The following is a 17,877-nucleotide window of genomic DNA, read 5'->3' as shown; positions in this document are numbered from 1 at the left end:
ACTTGGAGATCAGTAAATAGTAAAGGCATAATAAGGGCAGAAGCTTTAATTTTGAAAAGGACTATGGCTATCAAAAAATTGTCAGTAACATACCAATTTCACACCTTGTTCCCACCCATCCACTTGGACATGTACATGTATACAATGCTGATGCCAAATCACTACGGTCTATGGTCACACAGGTTCCTTGGTTGAAACATGGATCACTTTGGCATGGGTCCACTGGAGAAAATGAAATAAAACAAAATAAAAACGGTTATAAAGTAGTAATCATCCTGGCTGCGATGGTTGATTGTGGTTTGAAATTTGAATAGAGTATGCGCTTAGTAGCTTCAAGTCCTAATGGTCTATATTGAGTGTCTTGGGCCACAGTGGGCAGTGAATTCCTGTAAAATGTGCTGAGGCTTGTGGTTGTATGCCTGTGCGTAGCACACTATAAAATCACTGGATTTGTTGTATAATACTCTACAGTTCTGTATAATGCCCACTGACTCCCACCCCACACACACACCCGACACTCCCACCATGACACAAGCAATCACAGTGCAATCTATTAATTTCTTGGGTTTCATTAGTTACATTTAGCATGTATTGTGGCAATGTCAATAGTGTAGGTTTTCCAAATCCTGGATATTCTGATAAACTGAATGCATAAAATGTAATCTAATAACTATGCCTTTCCAACTGTACTACAGTCTGTCCACATAGAAGTACAAAGTAAATAGACCTCGGAAACTGGAAGTATGAGAATAATTATTTCCGTGCAATGCGTGTGTAAATGCTTCTTTAGCGCGCCAACTGCTGCACGATTTGTACTTGCTGAGGGCACTGCGCTCTTTACGCATCTCGTTTTTTAACACGGAGTGTGTGTGACGCAAAGCATCGACCCCCGATGCCACAGATTTGGTTTGTACTTCTATGTGGACAGAATGTATATTAGTTGGCTAACCTGTTAATTAAAGTGATTCTGTGCAATTTATTTTACAAGATACACAATCATGACCATGTCCAGATTAGAATGCAATCAGACATTTCAGGGCTAGTGATTTACCAATATGCTAATATCTCTACATTGTCCCTGATTTCAGAGGACTTTATAGTGGTATACATCACATGACAATATTTCTTGGTATTCTCTCTCACCTGTGTTACATGTTTTCCCTGTCCAACCATTGAGACAGCTACAGGTGAAATCTAGTCCACCGTTTATATTATTACAAGTTGCACCATTTGTACATGGATGGTATACACAGTAATCAGCTGTATGAGTGGAAATGTAAACACATGATTATGTTATAATGCAATTTTATGGCAAATTATTAAAAAGTTACATTTGAGTCCTCAAAGTACCCAGTGGGCACAGGTTAGGATTTCGACGTTGTATCAACGTTGATACAACGTCGAAATCTAACCTAACCAGATTTCAACCCGATTTCAACCTAGAGATTGGTTGAAATCAGGTTGAAATTTCAACGTCGATACAACGTTGAAATTTCAACCTGATTTCAACCAACTTTCAATGCAAAAAATTAAGAAGGTTGAAATCAGGTTGAACTTCAACGTTGATACAACGTTGAAATTTCAACCTGATTTCAACCAATGTTTCAACGCACAACTTAATGGCCTTTTTAATACATAAGATATTATTAGGACGAAATAGGCCTATGCTTAGTATATTAACATGATTAAAGTAAATTATATCCATGCCGCATGATCTCCCGATTTATACCGTACTTCCGTTTCTCTTCTTCAAAAGTGGCCCGCCGTGGCGTTCACTACCTCCAACAAGCATGTAATGACTTACGCGAAAACACCGGGTGGTACGGGGTATGCTATACGACCCGTCGCCGCTCAATTGGCGGGCTGATGTTGATATGGGAATTCCTACAACTTGGTGGAAGCTGGTGCGACAAACACTTGTTGGGGAGGCAAAAAAAAAAAGGGGGTGCTTAAAAGTTTTGACCCTTCTAGGGGGTGGCCTTGAAAAAATAAACTAACAATTTTCCTGTGAAATTGAGTTTACATGATTTTCGATGGGATTGACCCATAATTTTTATGTCAAAAGGAACCCTGAACTATTTGAGAACTGATAATTTTTTTTTTTTTTTCAGACCCCGAACAAGTGTTTTGAACGGTCCCTAATAGGCCTATTGTTATTTCGCATATTCTTTTAACCATTTTACTAACACGTGATATCGCCCGGGGTAATGTCCGGTATCGCCGTCGGCGTAGCAGCGTCAGAGGTGCAGAGGTCGGCATCCATACGCTGGAGGCAACCGGGTGTGGAGTGAGTGGGCCGTGACGCAGCGGTCATGTAGTCGGGCCCCTAGCCCTGGCTGGAGCCGGCCGCATCATAGGCCTCTATGTTTTCGATCATAGTCGGCGAAAGCAGGGAGGGGAACGCACTCTCTCAAATTTTTCATGGAACGGCAAGTGTTATAGGTAGGCCTATACACGCACGTTTGGCAAGCTATTGTAGGTGGGTGCGTACGCTCGCGCACATTGCTGGTAGGCCCTACACACACACGTTCGCAAGTGTTGGTGAGTACGCACGCGGGTTCGCAAATGTTTGCGATGCGCACTCACGTTTGGAAGTTTTCATGCGTGCGCTTGCGAACATTACCGGTATGCACACACGTTTGCAAGTGTTTGCAAAATGCACGCTGCGCACAAGTGTTTGCAGCACGCATCGCAATCTCAAGTGGTTATATGATATTGCGGTTTATGGGTGCGCATGCACATGCTCAAGTGTTATGGGTACGCATACGCGTTCGCGAAGTTATTGCAGGTGCGCCTTGGCGCGTACACAAGTACTTTCTGCAAGTACAAACGTGCGTTCGCAAGTGTTTGCATGTACACACCCGTTCGCAAGTGTTTGCGCGTGCGCAAGCATGTTCGAAAGTGTTTGCAAACGCAAGCGCAGCGCAAGTGTTTATGGGTACGCACGCACATGTGCAAGTGTTTATGGATACGCACCTGCGTTCAAAAGTTATTTCGTACGCACGCGATGCGTGCGCAGGTGTTTGCAAGTGCGTATCGCTTTACCCAACACTATGGGATATTGCCCAATGTACAGCAGTGAAAGTAAATGGAGTTACACACGCATGCAGTGACGTTACATGAACTTGAGGCCTAAATTTGCAAATAACACAGGTTAGTAAACATTTAAATTTTCTTTAAAAGTCTACTTGAATTTTGGACATATTGCAGCATGTATATTTCAACTTGTTTTTCCATTTTGTATCATCAGGATATGTTAAAATAGTTAAGCTTACTAAGCAGTTAAGATACATGCCTGTTGTTCATGTTGTTCGAGCATATTCTCTAACGCAATGCGAGGGTATCCGTGAGCAAATTCGTTGCTAGTGTTTTTCGAGCAACATGCCTGCTGCATGCTGTATATACGATGAATGCACCATTAGACAGACACGATACAGTCATGACAGTGCCTTGACTTGTAGGCCTACTTTGTAGAATACTCGGTCATTTGGAATATTTGCTGGGGCAATGTAAATGTAATTAACGAACTAGGCATGCTAGGCCCCTAGCCCTAGTCATATCGTACAGTAAAAGGTCTTGCTTGGTATACTGCTGGGAGCATAGATAGGTGAACCCTAGGCCCTAGACTACGTCCAAGTCATGTTCATGTCATGTGCATGTGCATGATGTGCTAGGTCGTGTATTAAATGATTTTATATTTAGACATTTACGTTACCGGTAGGGGAGTCTAGGTTTGTAACTCCGTCAAGTTTTTTGATTTTTTGATATACATTACGCATATTTAATCCTACTGCATATCTATGCCAAATATAATGTTTCTGTGTAAATTATGGAAATAGTTGTGTTTTTATTTTAAATGATAATCCCTAAATTGTTATTTTTGTCATAACAACAGACGTATAGATGCACCACATGATAAAGGAATCAAAACAAGATCAGTGAAGATTGGCCATGCAATAGACAGACTATAGTCCATGACAATGTATACAATGTATAAAGCATCAAGAAAATTGACGTAACATCAGAAAGGTTAGATGCAGCCAAAGATTTCGGATGAACTGGTCACTTGAGAGAGCCATTAGTTTAAAATAATGGCATGGAGCAACTCCTAGATCAACCCTCCTTCTTCCTGCAAATTCTGCCTTTGGGTCCATCGTAGAGCAGTTAGTGCCACGTTACCACGTACTACTCATCAGTTTAAGTTCTAACCTTGTTAGTCATGAAGGGTCAAAGGGTCCTTCATTCCATCTATATCCCGCAGATGGAATGTACTCCCGCCTCAAATTCCAGGAATTGTGAAACGGACCAGCTTCAAATCTAGGCGCCAACCCATCAGCTTAATGATAACAGCTGTTATTGCCTTGATATGTGTCTTAACATACAAAGAAAGAAGGTGAACAACTAAGCAAGCAATACAGATTATGGTCTAGATTTTCTTGATATTGGTAGTGATGACATCATCAATGCGAAATAAGCCTACTGATAGGGTTGACGTTTTTCGATGCTGATCTCCTTCAGCTAAAACTGAGCACGACTAGGATCCTTTGAACATGTGTTGAAGGGTGGAGTGCAAGCGCAGAACAGTTCCAAAACTATTGATCACATTCTCTGTATGATCTGATCATCAGTCTAAGAAAGTTAGTGTGAAGTTCTTCCATGAGAAAAATAAAAGTATTTAGTTGTATAATCTGTCAACAATTTCCAGTTTAGTTAGCGTATCAAAAGTCAAGACGTAGAAACCATATTTTAAAGATACCTTGCACTTGCATGGTATCAGAAGTTTTAAGTAAGTTGTAACGTGAAAAGAAGATTTTTACGCGTTTTCTTCAAGTTAATATTGAATGGATATTCCAAATGCGCAAGCCATGCAAACCCCTTATTAACATTAAATACGAGGTTCATTCAAAAACCTCCATCGTCACCTCTTACGTCACCTCTTATCGTTATCTCTATCTTACGTGTCAGGCAATTGAAATTAAAAATGTTTTCGAGATCATTCGCAAAAGGTTATAAAAGGTTGTCAGAAAACGGTTAAATGTCGGGTTATATAAAGGTTATATTAAGGGTATAAAACGTTTTCATAACATTAAAAAGATTTTTTGATAATCTTCTGCCCAGCAAACACAAAATGTATTGCAGAAACGTTTAAATATCGGGTTATATAAAGGGTATAAAAAACGTTTTAATAACATTCCAAAAACATTTTTGAAAACTTGATACAAAACATTCTGAACAGAATGTTATTTTGGGAGTTGAAAAAATATTTTATGCGAAAATGTTTGCCTAAAATATTTGTAATAACGTTTTAAAACCGTTTTCATGACATTTATATAACCCGACATTTAAATGTTATTAAAACGTTTAAAAAAACATTTTAAGAACATTTCTGTGTTTGCTGGATGCAAATATTTTAACATAATTAGTTATTTAAGTGTTGACAAAATATTTGGCAAAAATGTTTGCATTTTGAAAACATTGTTAAAATATTGTTGCAGTGTGTTTTTATACACAACGTTTTAAAACGTTTTCATGACCTTTATATAACCCGACATTTTAATGTTATAAATACGTTTACCTAAGCCAAAAGCCAAAATATAACTTATCTAAAACGTTTTTAAAACGTTTTTGTGTTTGCTGGGATGATTATACCCTTACATCTTGGCTACAAAATAAATGTTATTAAATGTAATGTTTGGTTTTTAAGATGTGCCGGAAACGGTCTGAAAGATTTAAAAGGTGGCCTACATCTATGTGGAAGTCATTACAGATTTATTTCTGAAAATAATTGAATTGCTGTATTTTTGTTCAAATACTTTAATCAATATCTAATGCTTGCATGTAGTGCAACTGGGTATCGTGTATTTTGCACCCTCAATTCATCATGATCAGTGCTTTAATTAAAGCCTATGTGAGCTGATAAATTTGGCGGCCATTTAGGATTTGAAGGTTAAAAGTAAGTCCAATCATCAAATTGAGTCTTATTACGGTAAACTGGTATGAAAAGGTGAGAAATTAGCACAGGTTTACTCAGTGGTGGCCATCTTGAAAAAACAAATTGGTCAACATTTTTGGTCAAAATGAGATTTTTGGTCAAAAAGTAGAGATTTTTGGTCAAAAAGTAGATTTTTGGTCAAAATGAGATTTTTGGAAGATTTTTGATCAAAGTGAGATTTTTGGTCAAAAATGAGTTTTTGGTCAAAATGAGATTTTTGGTCAAAATTGTGAATTTTCGTCAAAAATGTAATTTTTGGTCAAAAATGAGATTTTTGGCCAAAAATTAGATTTTTAGTCAAAAATGAGATTTTTGGTCAAAAATAAGATTTTTGTCAAAATGAGATTTTTGCTCAAAAAGTAGATTTTTGATCAAAATAATTTTTTGAAAAAGATTTTTGGTCAAAAATGAGATTTTTGGTCAAAAATGTGATTTTTGGTCAAAAATGAGATTTTTGGTCAAAGATCGGATTTTGGCCAAAAATTAGATTTTTGGTCAAAAATGTGATTTTTGGTCCAAAATGTGACCGCAGCACACGGCACTCCACACCCAGTTCCTGCAGCGTATGGGTGCCTACTGCACGGGCCCTCTGCACCGACAACAACGCATGACCGCTGCGCCACGACCTACCAACTCCACACCGGGTTGCCTCCCGCCGCTGGCTCCAGCGTGTGAGTGCCAACTGCGCATTCTGCACCGACTACGATGCGGGGCGATATACCCGTGGCTATTCCCCAGGGCGATACCAGGCCTATAATCATGATATACACCAGCCGGCCGATTGTGAAACTCTACACGGGTAAGTATCAATTTATTACTATTATTTAGTAATTAGGCCCTATATTTGAATGATAATTTACAAAATCGGGTTAAAATCGGGATATAATCAGGTTGAAATCGGGTTGAAATCGGGTTGAAATCAGGTTGAAATCAGGTTGAATTTCGACGTTGATACAACGTCGATACAACGTTGTATCAAGGTTGATGCCCATTTGCAAATACAACGTGATTTCAACCTTATTTCAACGTCGAAATCGGACGTTGATACAACGTCGATACAACGTCAGAAACTGACCCGTGTGCCCACTGGGTATGTTGTATAAATTGAATGATGTGTACTTAAAGTGTATATAGCTGGGATGAAAAGCTGTCCATCATATGAAAAAAATTTCCTCATAAGACCTAAAAAATTCGGGTGTTTGGGAGAAAAAATGTATATCATCAATACAAAATGCCAAAACTTTTCAATTGATGGTTGGTTTTTTATCCCAGCTACATACACTTTAAGTACATATCATTAGATTTATAAAGATTACTTTGAGGACTGTCAAATATCAAAATTGCCAAAAATTTCATTTTTTAAATATTTGCCATAAAATTTGTATTATATCGTGAATTTAAAAAAAATCAAAATTATATGATATCAAAAGGACATTCCGCCTATTTAGAATACAATTTGGTGTGTCTGATATGCTCTTAGGTCCTACAAAAATACTGTGCAAAGGTGGTGACCGACCCCTTAAAATCTTTACTTCAAAAGTATATTATGTGACTATAGCGTATACCTGTTTCACAGTTTTTTCCTCTCCATGGTCGTTGACATGTACAAGTATATCCATCAAGACTGAGTGTATTGGAACAAATACCCTGGTTTATACAAGGATTACTTTCACATGGCTCAGGCAGCTCTACATACATGGAAAAAGGCAAACAAATGTTATCATAAAAACATAAATTGTGATGATTTTATATTTACCCCAATTCATTTTAAAATGTCCAGATGTCCAGAACACACAAGTCTTATCTGTACGTTAAAGCCATATTATAACATTTCTGTAAAAATAGATTAGTATTTATTTTCCATAAAATGTTAGCTTTTACTGTCAGATATGTCCCCTTTAATTTAGAGCCGAACAAGTGAGGTAAAGCATAGAAAATGGAAATTTACTACTAGTACTAGCGCCCATGCATGTTACTCCCGCGGTTGTAATACGGTACAATCCTCTGGGTGCCTGTGTGTGTGTTTTCTACATATGTGTTCAACTAATATTTCCATCGTAATAATAAAACAACGGTTCCAGCATTTTATTCAAAATCTCAGATTTTGACAAAATTATAGCACCTAAAGTCTTGATTTTTGCAGAGTATCTTTATTGACTATTACAATCATGTAAAAACCAGAATTAAAAAAAAACTGAGGGCATTCTCCTCAGCATATGTTATAATATGGCTTTAAAAGAGTAAGAAACATCTTGAAAATACAATAATACATTTTTATGTGAATGTTTGAAAAAAAACCTGTTTTAAACACTTTTATATTGTGTGTATACTGTATAGAAAGCTCTGTCAGAACTTTCTAGAATATCAGATAAATTTCCACCAAATACTAAAGAAATGATCTTAGTTCAAATGTCAAATGAGAATAATTTCTGTGTCACTATGACCAGATTAAGTACTCGTCATAAAATGATTCTCTCTCAATTCTATTTGGTGGATATTAAGGCTTTACAGAAGATACAGGTCTTAATGTGTCATACTGTACTACCACAATACTTTAAGTTGAACAAATTATGTGGGTTTTTTTTCTTTCTACACCAGCTGAATTCATAAGCTCTTCATAATCCTGAAGGAAGTGTAATTTATCTGGGGCAAAGAAGTATTATAAAGATCTAATGGCGGTATGTGATGGCTGCTGGACATGTGTCAAGAACATTAATGATTTGAAATCTAAATGACAATCTATTTGGTAACCTACAATCATACCTTGTGCACACAATGGTCCTTGAAAATTTCCAATACATGCACATGTAAATCCTCCATTGGCTGTGTCCACACACTGAGCCCCATTTAAACATGGCTGATATGCTATGCACTGGCTTGAAACTACAACAAAATAAAAGAAGATTAAGACAAAAATTGTGTGTGGCCATCACACCCATTTATTGTAGTTTTTAGCATACCTCAAAACACTGGCACCCATGCACCCCCACAAACAATTAAGGACACATCATACATACCAATACCATCGATGCAATTTAAAGCATGTGCACTCCCCCCTCCCCCACACACACACAACTCACCCCCCCCAAACATACACACAATTAAAGAAATCCATTCCATTTTACTTGGTACTCCAGAGTTCAGTGATGGTAAATTTTCATTATCATGTATTATGACAAAGTTGCTACTGAAGTATGTTCACCCAAACCTGGATACACTGATTAACCAATTGCCCAACTACCTCATTGTGTTTATTTTGTTTACACCCACACAAATACACCCCCACACAAGCGCACCCCACACTCACGAATGCCCCACATACACACAATTAATGAAATCCTTTGTATTTGACTTGGTACTTCAGTGTTAGTAAATTTATATTATCATGTATCATAATGACAAAGTGCTGCATGCTAAAGTAGATTTACCAAAACCAGGATTGAATTCCTAACTGCCTCATTTATTTATTTTGTTTGCACCCACACAAAAACACCCCCACTCCCGACACCCCCCCTGTGAGCACCAACACAAAACCCACACCCCTTACACATTCATATACACACAATTAATGCAATCCTTTGTATTTACTTGGTACTTCATTGATGGCAAATTTTCCATTATCATGTATCATGACAAAGTTGCTACTAGAGTAGTTTTACCACAACCCGGATACCATAAACTGAATCCCGAACTGCCTCGTTTATCTGTTTTGTTTACACCCAAGCCCTCCCCATGCACACCTCACCCACTCACAAATCAAGGGATTAGTGCCGGAAGGTCATATCTGCAATAGCTGCCTTGTAGACATTTGGATCATTTCTGCATTTTATATTGTACACAATCTAAAAATATGGCACTTGGCAGCTATTACAGATAGGGCATTCTTTGTATTTTTGTATATATTTTAGCATAAAAAAAGTATCTTGTATGTAGGAGATAAAGTAGACATCATGGGTTTATGGCAAGAAAGCCCCATCTGCAATAGCTGCCAGGTGCAATATAGAATGCAGAAATTACCTAGATGTCTATGAGGCAGTTATTGCAGTCTGGTCCTTAACAAGGGTGAAAATAAGAGAGCTTGAACCAGGGGCCACTTTGGCAAAAAAGGTGGCCCCATGGTTCACCAAGATTTGGAAGAATCAGGGGCCATTATATTTCCAATTACCAAGGGGCCAATAAAAAATAAAGATGTGCTGGCTGAGTTAAATAAGCACTAGGCCTATTTGCTTGTGATTTGATATTTTTGGTTCTCTATCCAGGGGCCAGTTTTGTGAGAAAAGTGTCCCCTGGTCAACTAAAATTGAAATGGAACCAGGGGCCATTTCAGAGTTTCTGGGGGCCAAACGGCTCCCGTCTCCCACTTAATTTCACCCCTGGTCCTTAATACTTGAAATACACAAACCCTCAATTAAAGTAATCCATTCTGTATTACTTGGTACTTCAGGATTTGGTAAATTTTCATTATTGTATCGACAAAGTTGCTAATTAGAGTAGTTTTATCAAAACCTGGATACACTGATTTACTGTATCCCTAACTGCCTTGTTTATTTATGTTGTTCACACTACATTCCACACCTATACATGATGCACTTATGGTCCATGGCAAGCCCGATTCGACCTTTGTGGCATTAAACCCAGTTAACCGGCAGGAAATTAATCCAGTAAATCGATTCAGTAAAGCTAATAAGCTCATGCATTCGATCACTAACGCCAACCAGCTTCGGTCGATTACCCCAGCTGCAGCGTGTGTAAACTCTAATTTGCATAGAGGCTGTACGTGAAATTATTGATTGGCTCCAAACAAAGGATTTGAACCGGTGCACGTAATCATGGCGCAGTGCAGTCCATTCAATCAAATGTTGTCATCAACCTATTTGATCGCAGTGCATTGTTATGTGTGTGAGACGAAATGTCGCGGTTGATTGCAATCAAACAAACGATGTCTTATGTATTACTTTGTTCCGTGATGAAAATCGTGATGTTTTATTTAATCACTCTCGAAAAATGTATTTCTTTTGTAGGCCTATTAGGCCTACTTTGTTTTGTGATGAAAATCAAGATGTTTTATTTCATCACGCTCTAAAACAAACGATTTCTTATGTATTACTTTGTTTCGTGATGAAAATCGCGATGTTTTATTTCATCACTCACGAAAAATTGTTTTCTTATGTATTACTTTGTTTCGTGATGAAAACCGTGATGTTTTATTTCATCATCACGCTCTAAAACAAACGATTTCTTATGCATTATATTTGTTTTGTGATGAAAATCGTGATGTTTTATTTCATCACGCTCTAAACAATAATTATAGTTACATGCACTTTAAGAAAAAAAATCTTATTAAAACAGTAGGCCCTATGTTTAGAAAAATTGTAGAAAGTGATGATGATGATGATGATGATGATGATGATGATGATGATGATGATGATGATGATGATGTCTCCAAAAGTGTCCCGGTTTTTTTTTTCTTGCCCTAAATCGTGCGTATCTATTAATAAGGCACTTCAATAATCAATAATCAGTCCCGCGACGGCCTCCACTAACTAGCTACTAACTTGGGTTATGGGCGCTGATTTTCATGTTCACTGTCACTTACTCATCAGCGAAGTACGACCCTTTGTCAATCACCTACAGTACCCAATTTCGGCATACTATATAAGAAACTCATCATGATGATCGAACAGAGAGTACTTTAAATGTAGCTTGTACCGTTTTCGTGTGGCATTCTTCAGAAGTGAGTGGTCCGTTTACCAAAATTTTCGGTCAAATCTCCATTCAATTAACACGGGAGTTGGCTAGCTATGCTTTGCCCTCACTCACTATTTTACCAAAGTACGAATATTTCTGAACATCTAACCTAGCTGTAATTTTAGGTCATGTTAGAGAAATATATTTGCTAGAAGTTTTTGAGAGTACTTTTAATATTGGCCGGTTATTTTTCACACATTGACGTTAACTAGGCAAATGCCTATACTTCTAACATGGCACGATTTGTACAGGTCACAGCTCAATGGTGAGAGCACTGTGTATAGTGTATAGGAAAACGGACAGTAACTGCAGTATGACTCACAAATACATATTCACATTATGATGTGCCCCGCATAATAATGTAATTGGATCACGCAAAGGTATATTTCATGAGAGATGGGAATCCCCTCTCATGCAATCAAGTTGATTCAATAATAATTCAGACAAGATTGGAAATCCCCACGTGACTCAATGTCATCGTTGTATTGCACCATTATGAAAAATCACTGAGCTATTAATAGTATGAGGGTCTTTGTTAGTATAAAGAAATGAAAACATGTTTTCGGGGAAGATTATATGGAGGGAGTTATTGTAGGTTCTATAATGTGTTGGTAGTCCACGTACAATATTTTGAATTGATATTTTGCTTTTCATTAAAGATTCAGATTTTGTTAACTTAATCAAACAGTGTGTTGTTGCACATTCTTGTGCTTTTATTTGGTACTTCAGGATTTGGTAAATTTACATTATCATGTATCATGATGATATACCTAACCAGGATACTATAGTAGGTCTACCCTGATAAACTGAATCCCTATACTGCCTTTTTTACTTTTGTTTACACCCACACCCAATACACAAGCGAGTGCACCCCTCCACATCTCACCCACTCACCCCTACACATAATAATTAATAAAAGTAGTTCTACCAAAACCAGGATACACTGATTAATTGAACCTGTAACTGCCTCGTTTATCTATTTTGTTTACCCTCCAGCCATGTACTCTCCTCAATCATTTTGATATTCCTGTGTTATACACTGCTTAACCAAATGCCTATTGACCTCATTTATTTATTATGTATACATCCACCCCCACACACAAAATATATGCACCCCCACACCCAAGCCCTCAAAAATACACATTCACATGCACCGTATCATGACAAAGTTGTTAGTAGAGTAGTTTACCAAAACCTGGATACACTGATTAACCAAATGCCCAACTACATTGTTTAGTTATTTTGTTTACCCCCACACAAAAAGAAACCACTCAGTTACAAATACACACAACTACTCCCCAACACCACCACCCAATACACCCTCACAAAGACATGTTCACATAAATCATAATTAATGCAATATATTATATTTTACTTGATATTTCAGTGATGGTAAAATTTCATTATCATGTGTCATGACAAAGTTGCTTGTAGAGTAGTTTTACCCAAACCTGGATACACTGATTAACTGAATCCCTATAACCATGATAACTTCCTCGTTTATTTTTTTTCTTTACGCCAAATACACCACACACAAGCGCATACATGTGCCCCTACCCCCACCCACACACATTATACTGACCTGTTTCACAGTTGGTACCTATATACCCTGGCAAACATGCACATGAATAGCTGCCATCCGCTAAATCCACACAGTTAGCATTGTTTTGACATGGTTGCAATGTAGAACACTGATTGGATACTGAAAAGAAGAGGCATAAGATATTTAAAACACCTGCCCTGTGGCAATTGTATAAATACTTGGATACTATAGTTTGCTCATTCTGTTACATTTTCTTCAACTGAATTGTTTGATATTCCAGTGTTCAGAAGTCGGACTATGAAGACTAAGGGTATCCCAGTTTGCTATCTTCTGAAGATAACCCAATATTAGATCGTGTCAATCCTGTTATCTTCTGAAGATAACCCAATATTAGATCGTGTCAATCCTGCTATCTTCTGAAGATAACCCAATATTAGATCGTGTCAATCCTGCTATCTTCTGAAGATAACCCAATATTAGATCGTGTCAATCCTGTTATCTTCTGAAGATAACCCAATATTAGATCGTGTTAATCCTGCTATCTTCTGAAGATAACCTAATATTAGATCGTGTTAATCCTGCATCTTCTGAAGATAACCCAATATCAGATCGTGTTAATCCTGCTATCTTCTGAAAATAACGCAATATTAGATCGTGTTAATCCTAGCTGCTATCTTCTGAAGGTAACCCACTATTTAAACGTGTTAATCCTGTTATCTTCTGCATCATATAACCCAATATTAGATAGTGTTGATCCTGCCGTCTTCTGAAGATGACCAAATAGCAGATCGTGTTAATCCTGCTATCGTCTGAAGATAACCCAATATTTAATCGTGTTAATCCATCTTCTGAAGATAACCTAATATTAGATCGTGTTAATCCGGCTATCTTCTGAAGATAACAATTAGTTTTTACCATATTTTGGAGATATAGCATCATTTTGTTATGTGGATCAGTACTTTTAATATAATATAATGGCATAGGAAATCCCGACTTACTCTGGGCCGGACTCTGACATCCCAGAAGTTCCATCCTCATACTTATATGGTTATTCCATTCTGTTGGATTAATTCGGATGTATTGAGTTGTCAACGACGTCACAAAGAAATTTGTGACGGCTGTATTACGATCCGTGTTCCCCACGAAAATCTGTAAATCACAACGATATTACAAAAAAATAATAAAATGGATATATAGGTCGTTTCTACGCTTAGTGGACTTCCATTGCTCACTTGTGTCCATAATGGATTTAGTTGTATAAGCTGTAGTAGAAGTACAGGATTACATATCATCTAAATTTCTCAACGTAAGAAACATTTCTGAGCATTTACAAACGTTTACGGAAACTGAGGTAGATGTTAGGAATTGTATCTCGAAAAATGCAATTTTCCAAGCATTAAAATATTCGTCTTCAAACTGATTATTCCTCTGCAGTTTAATCGAGTCTCTTAGTTTTTAGAATAAATGAAAAAAATGCAATAAAGGTACAAATAAACTGCATTAAACTACGCTACGCCTATGACGAATAGTCTAGTTTGGAAACTGGTTTTGTGTAAAATCTGATTTAACAATATAGTTATAATTATATACTTAATAATTTATTTACAAAACAGATTGTCTCTTTTCCTTTTTTTGCAAATTTGCATGGGAATACAGCTTCCCGGGTATAGCTTTATAAACCTTATAGTTACCGTAAAGTTGTGGTGCTTGATTGTTTCACCCAGCATAGCCAGAGCAATATTTATTCTTTTACTTAAAATTGAAATATTGAGGAAAGGTAAACTAAATAGCGCCACAACCACAGGTTAAGTGTATTTACTCATGCAATACCGTTCTTAAACTAATTCATATTCTCAGCAAAGAATAACACCGTTTGTCACCATAATACAGGTATATCCATTTCGTTTAACAATGTTTAATGCAGTGACGGCGCCACGGTGGATGCCCCCAGTCAGAACTCTTCTCCCCCCTGTTGCCCGCCCCCAGTAAAAACCCAAAATTACGAAAATTGTCACTTTTTGCGCAATTTGCGCAAAATTTGTTGATATTCCCCCCCCTTGAAATTCACTTTGTGCCAATACCTGTCGCCGCCACTGGTTTAATGACGAGTAATTTGTAAAGGTTATCCGTTGTTTTTAAAACCGAGGACCGTCTGTCTTATCCACTGTAATTAAATAGACATACTGGTAGGGCTAAATAGCAAAGGAAAAATTTTATTGCTCTTATCACGAACTTTTACTGAATTATCTGAAATAAAATGATTTTGATTCATATGACTCGATCCTTCGATCGACTGATTTCATGTTTTCTCCTCAATCATCGACCATCGTATGATTTTGTTCTTGAGTAGTTATGTAGCTAACAATTCCTTCTTACCTGTGGTTGAGTATTGGTTGCCAATACATACTGCCAATTGATTGCATCTACACTGTATTGCACTCTGTATCTAGTAACCCATTCGTCGGCATCCTGTCTACCCTGGGTAATAACTCCAGTTACTTCCTTTTGACTTAGCAAATTAACCTGAACCCATTGGTTTGCGTCATTAGTGAAAGCACTCCATCCACCGGCATTAGTGAATCCCGTAATTAAATTGAGACGGGCATTGAATACACTGAAGAAGGTCCCTCGTTGAGTTGTGGCAGAAAGTTGGGCGTCAGTGATCTCACCTGTTTCCAGTCCAAGAGCTTGGATGCATGAGGCTGTCTCTGATATCAAGAAGAATTAGTAAGGTTTTAGAGGGTTCGCTGTCAAGCTTCCGTAAGGAGTAGCTCTGACTTCTTCAGGACAAAGTACCTAAGAATGAGACATGTAGGCCGTCCCCCACTGATGGCTCTGAAAAGAGCCGTTCACTGAAAACTGCCCCTTGTCAACAGAGAACAATCAGACCTCGCCTCTCTGTTAATGTAAAAGGAGCTAAAATGGTTTAGTGGTTCTGCAAAGAGCCGTTCACTGAAGACTGCCCCTTGACAACAGAGAACAAGCAGACCTCTCCTATCTGCTAATGTAAAAGGCTTTTGGTGGCTCTGAAAAGAGCCGTTCACGCCGAAAAAGCCTATCCCAAAATTAAATCAAGGAGAATGTCAAGAAATAGATTTTCTCGTTTCTTAGATTTCATGATGGTATTTATAGACCTATTCAAAAATATGCAGATGGTCACATTTGATCAGCATATCATTAACACGAAAATGCTCCTTAAGGTGCGCCTTTATAGCATCGAAAAATCACCAAAACGCCGCGCTGGTTTACCCTTTGTTTTGTTCTAATTATTGTAGATTACAAAATATCATGAATAGGCCTATGGCTAGGCAGCAATCTCGTAACAATTTGACGTTGTAAATTATATGTATTGAAAATCGAAAAGAAGCTTGGCTCGTTCTTACCTTGTTCACACTGTGTTCCTGTAAAACCATCAGAACACACGCATTCATATGTAGTAACTCTGTTGATGCAAGCAGCACTATTCAGACATGGGTTAGGAACACATGGCGAGGAAACTGTTGAAAGCCAAAATAATGATCAATGAGTCTCAAACATAATACTATACTTTGCACCATTAAGGTCCCGGGTTCGAGCCCTGGGATGAGTTCCCGACGACTTTATGTACATTTGGTGTTCCAGTCCATACTCGCTCTTGAAGGTTTTCCCGGTGCATTGATTTCCTCCTTCTAAAACTGGACTTTATTCCATGATTGTAAACTTAGGACCAATTTCCGTATTTTATACGATTGAAAAATGTATCGGACTATCGGTGTAAGATGGTGCAAATAGCCAAAGTAGCTGAAAGCATCAACAAATCCAACCAAAACGTGATGCGTGGCCTTGGTACAGAAATATAGATTATTATTTTGTCGTATCTTTTAAAAACGGTTTTAAAATGTTTTATAACTGTATATGCAACCTGTGAATGCCTTTCGGATGTTACGGAAACGTATTGTACTAGTTAAGTACCATCATATTTTACTGCCAAATACCGGTGTGGCATTTAAGACAAAACGACCTCTAAACCTAACCCCTAACACTAACCCCTAATCCTAATTTGCATATAGGTGATGTTTCTGTCTTAAATGCCACATCTGCCGAAACTTTCGAATGTATTTATTTGTTTTTCTTGAAGACATTTTTAAAAGTATGTTTGGACTTCAGTTGTTGTACCATCCACTCTCCTTTAAGCTGAGTTACGATTTCGCCATGCTGCAATAGAACTCGCATTCTTATTCATCAGTTCATTTACTGATCATGTTGATGTTGCTAATAAGCTTCGAAGAACGTAAAATGGACAGAAAGTCAGACGTGTATATACAGGGGCGTATAGCAGGAGCATTGGAGGCCCATGGACAAGGAGCAGTGTGGGACCCTTTTAACCGGGCCTTTTAACATCTCCTCTATCAGCCCTATCCCTAACCCACTTCATTTTCGCTTTTGCTTGGGCCCCTCAACTCTCAGGGCCCATGGCCTTCGTCCGCCCTGTCCACCCACTTGCTACGCGTCGCCCCTGCGTGTATAGATTAGAGAAAGATGAAAACTTACCTTGGCTGGTGACCATAGAAGGAAACAGGAGAGTCACCAAGAACCAAACATATACGGATATCAT

At 37.8% G+C, this 17,877-nt stretch overlaps 1 protein-coding gene across 1 annotated transcript in view; it reads right to left on the bottom strand.

The window, feature by feature from the left end:
- The window catches only part of LOC140154418 (uncharacterized), a 33,539-nt gene extending 15,662 nt beyond the window's left edge, over window positions 1-17,877 (bottom strand). The window contains exons 1-9 of the mRNA XM_072176985.1: window positions 17,814-17,877; window positions 16,667-16,780; window positions 15,660-15,991; window positions 14,282-14,432; window positions 13,323-13,442; window positions 8,756-8,875; window positions 7,558-7,680; window positions 1,144-1,260; window positions 94-222 (exon numbers count right to left, since the gene is read on the bottom strand). Of these exons, the coding sequence (XP_072033086.1) occupies window positions 94-222; window positions 1,144-1,260; window positions 7,558-7,680; window positions 8,756-8,875; window positions 13,323-13,442; window positions 14,282-14,432; window positions 15,660-15,991; window positions 16,667-16,780; window positions 17,814-17,877 (1,270 nt within the window). The remainder of the gene's footprint in view (window positions 1-93; window positions 223-1,143; window positions 1,261-7,557; window positions 7,681-8,755; window positions 8,876-13,322; window positions 13,443-14,281; window positions 14,433-15,659; window positions 15,992-16,666; window positions 16,781-17,813) is intronic.

This window comes from Amphiura filiformis, chromosome 6 (genome assembly GCF_039555335.1).
Source record: "Amphiura filiformis chromosome 6, Afil_fr2py, whole genome shotgun sequence".
NCBI classification, from domain to species: Eukaryota; Metazoa; Echinodermata; class Ophiuroidea; order Amphilepidida; family Amphiuridae; genus Amphiura; species Amphiura filiformis.
The sequence above is the reverse complement of the archived record's forward strand: the minus strand, read 5'-3'. Positions and strand labels throughout refer to the sequence as shown.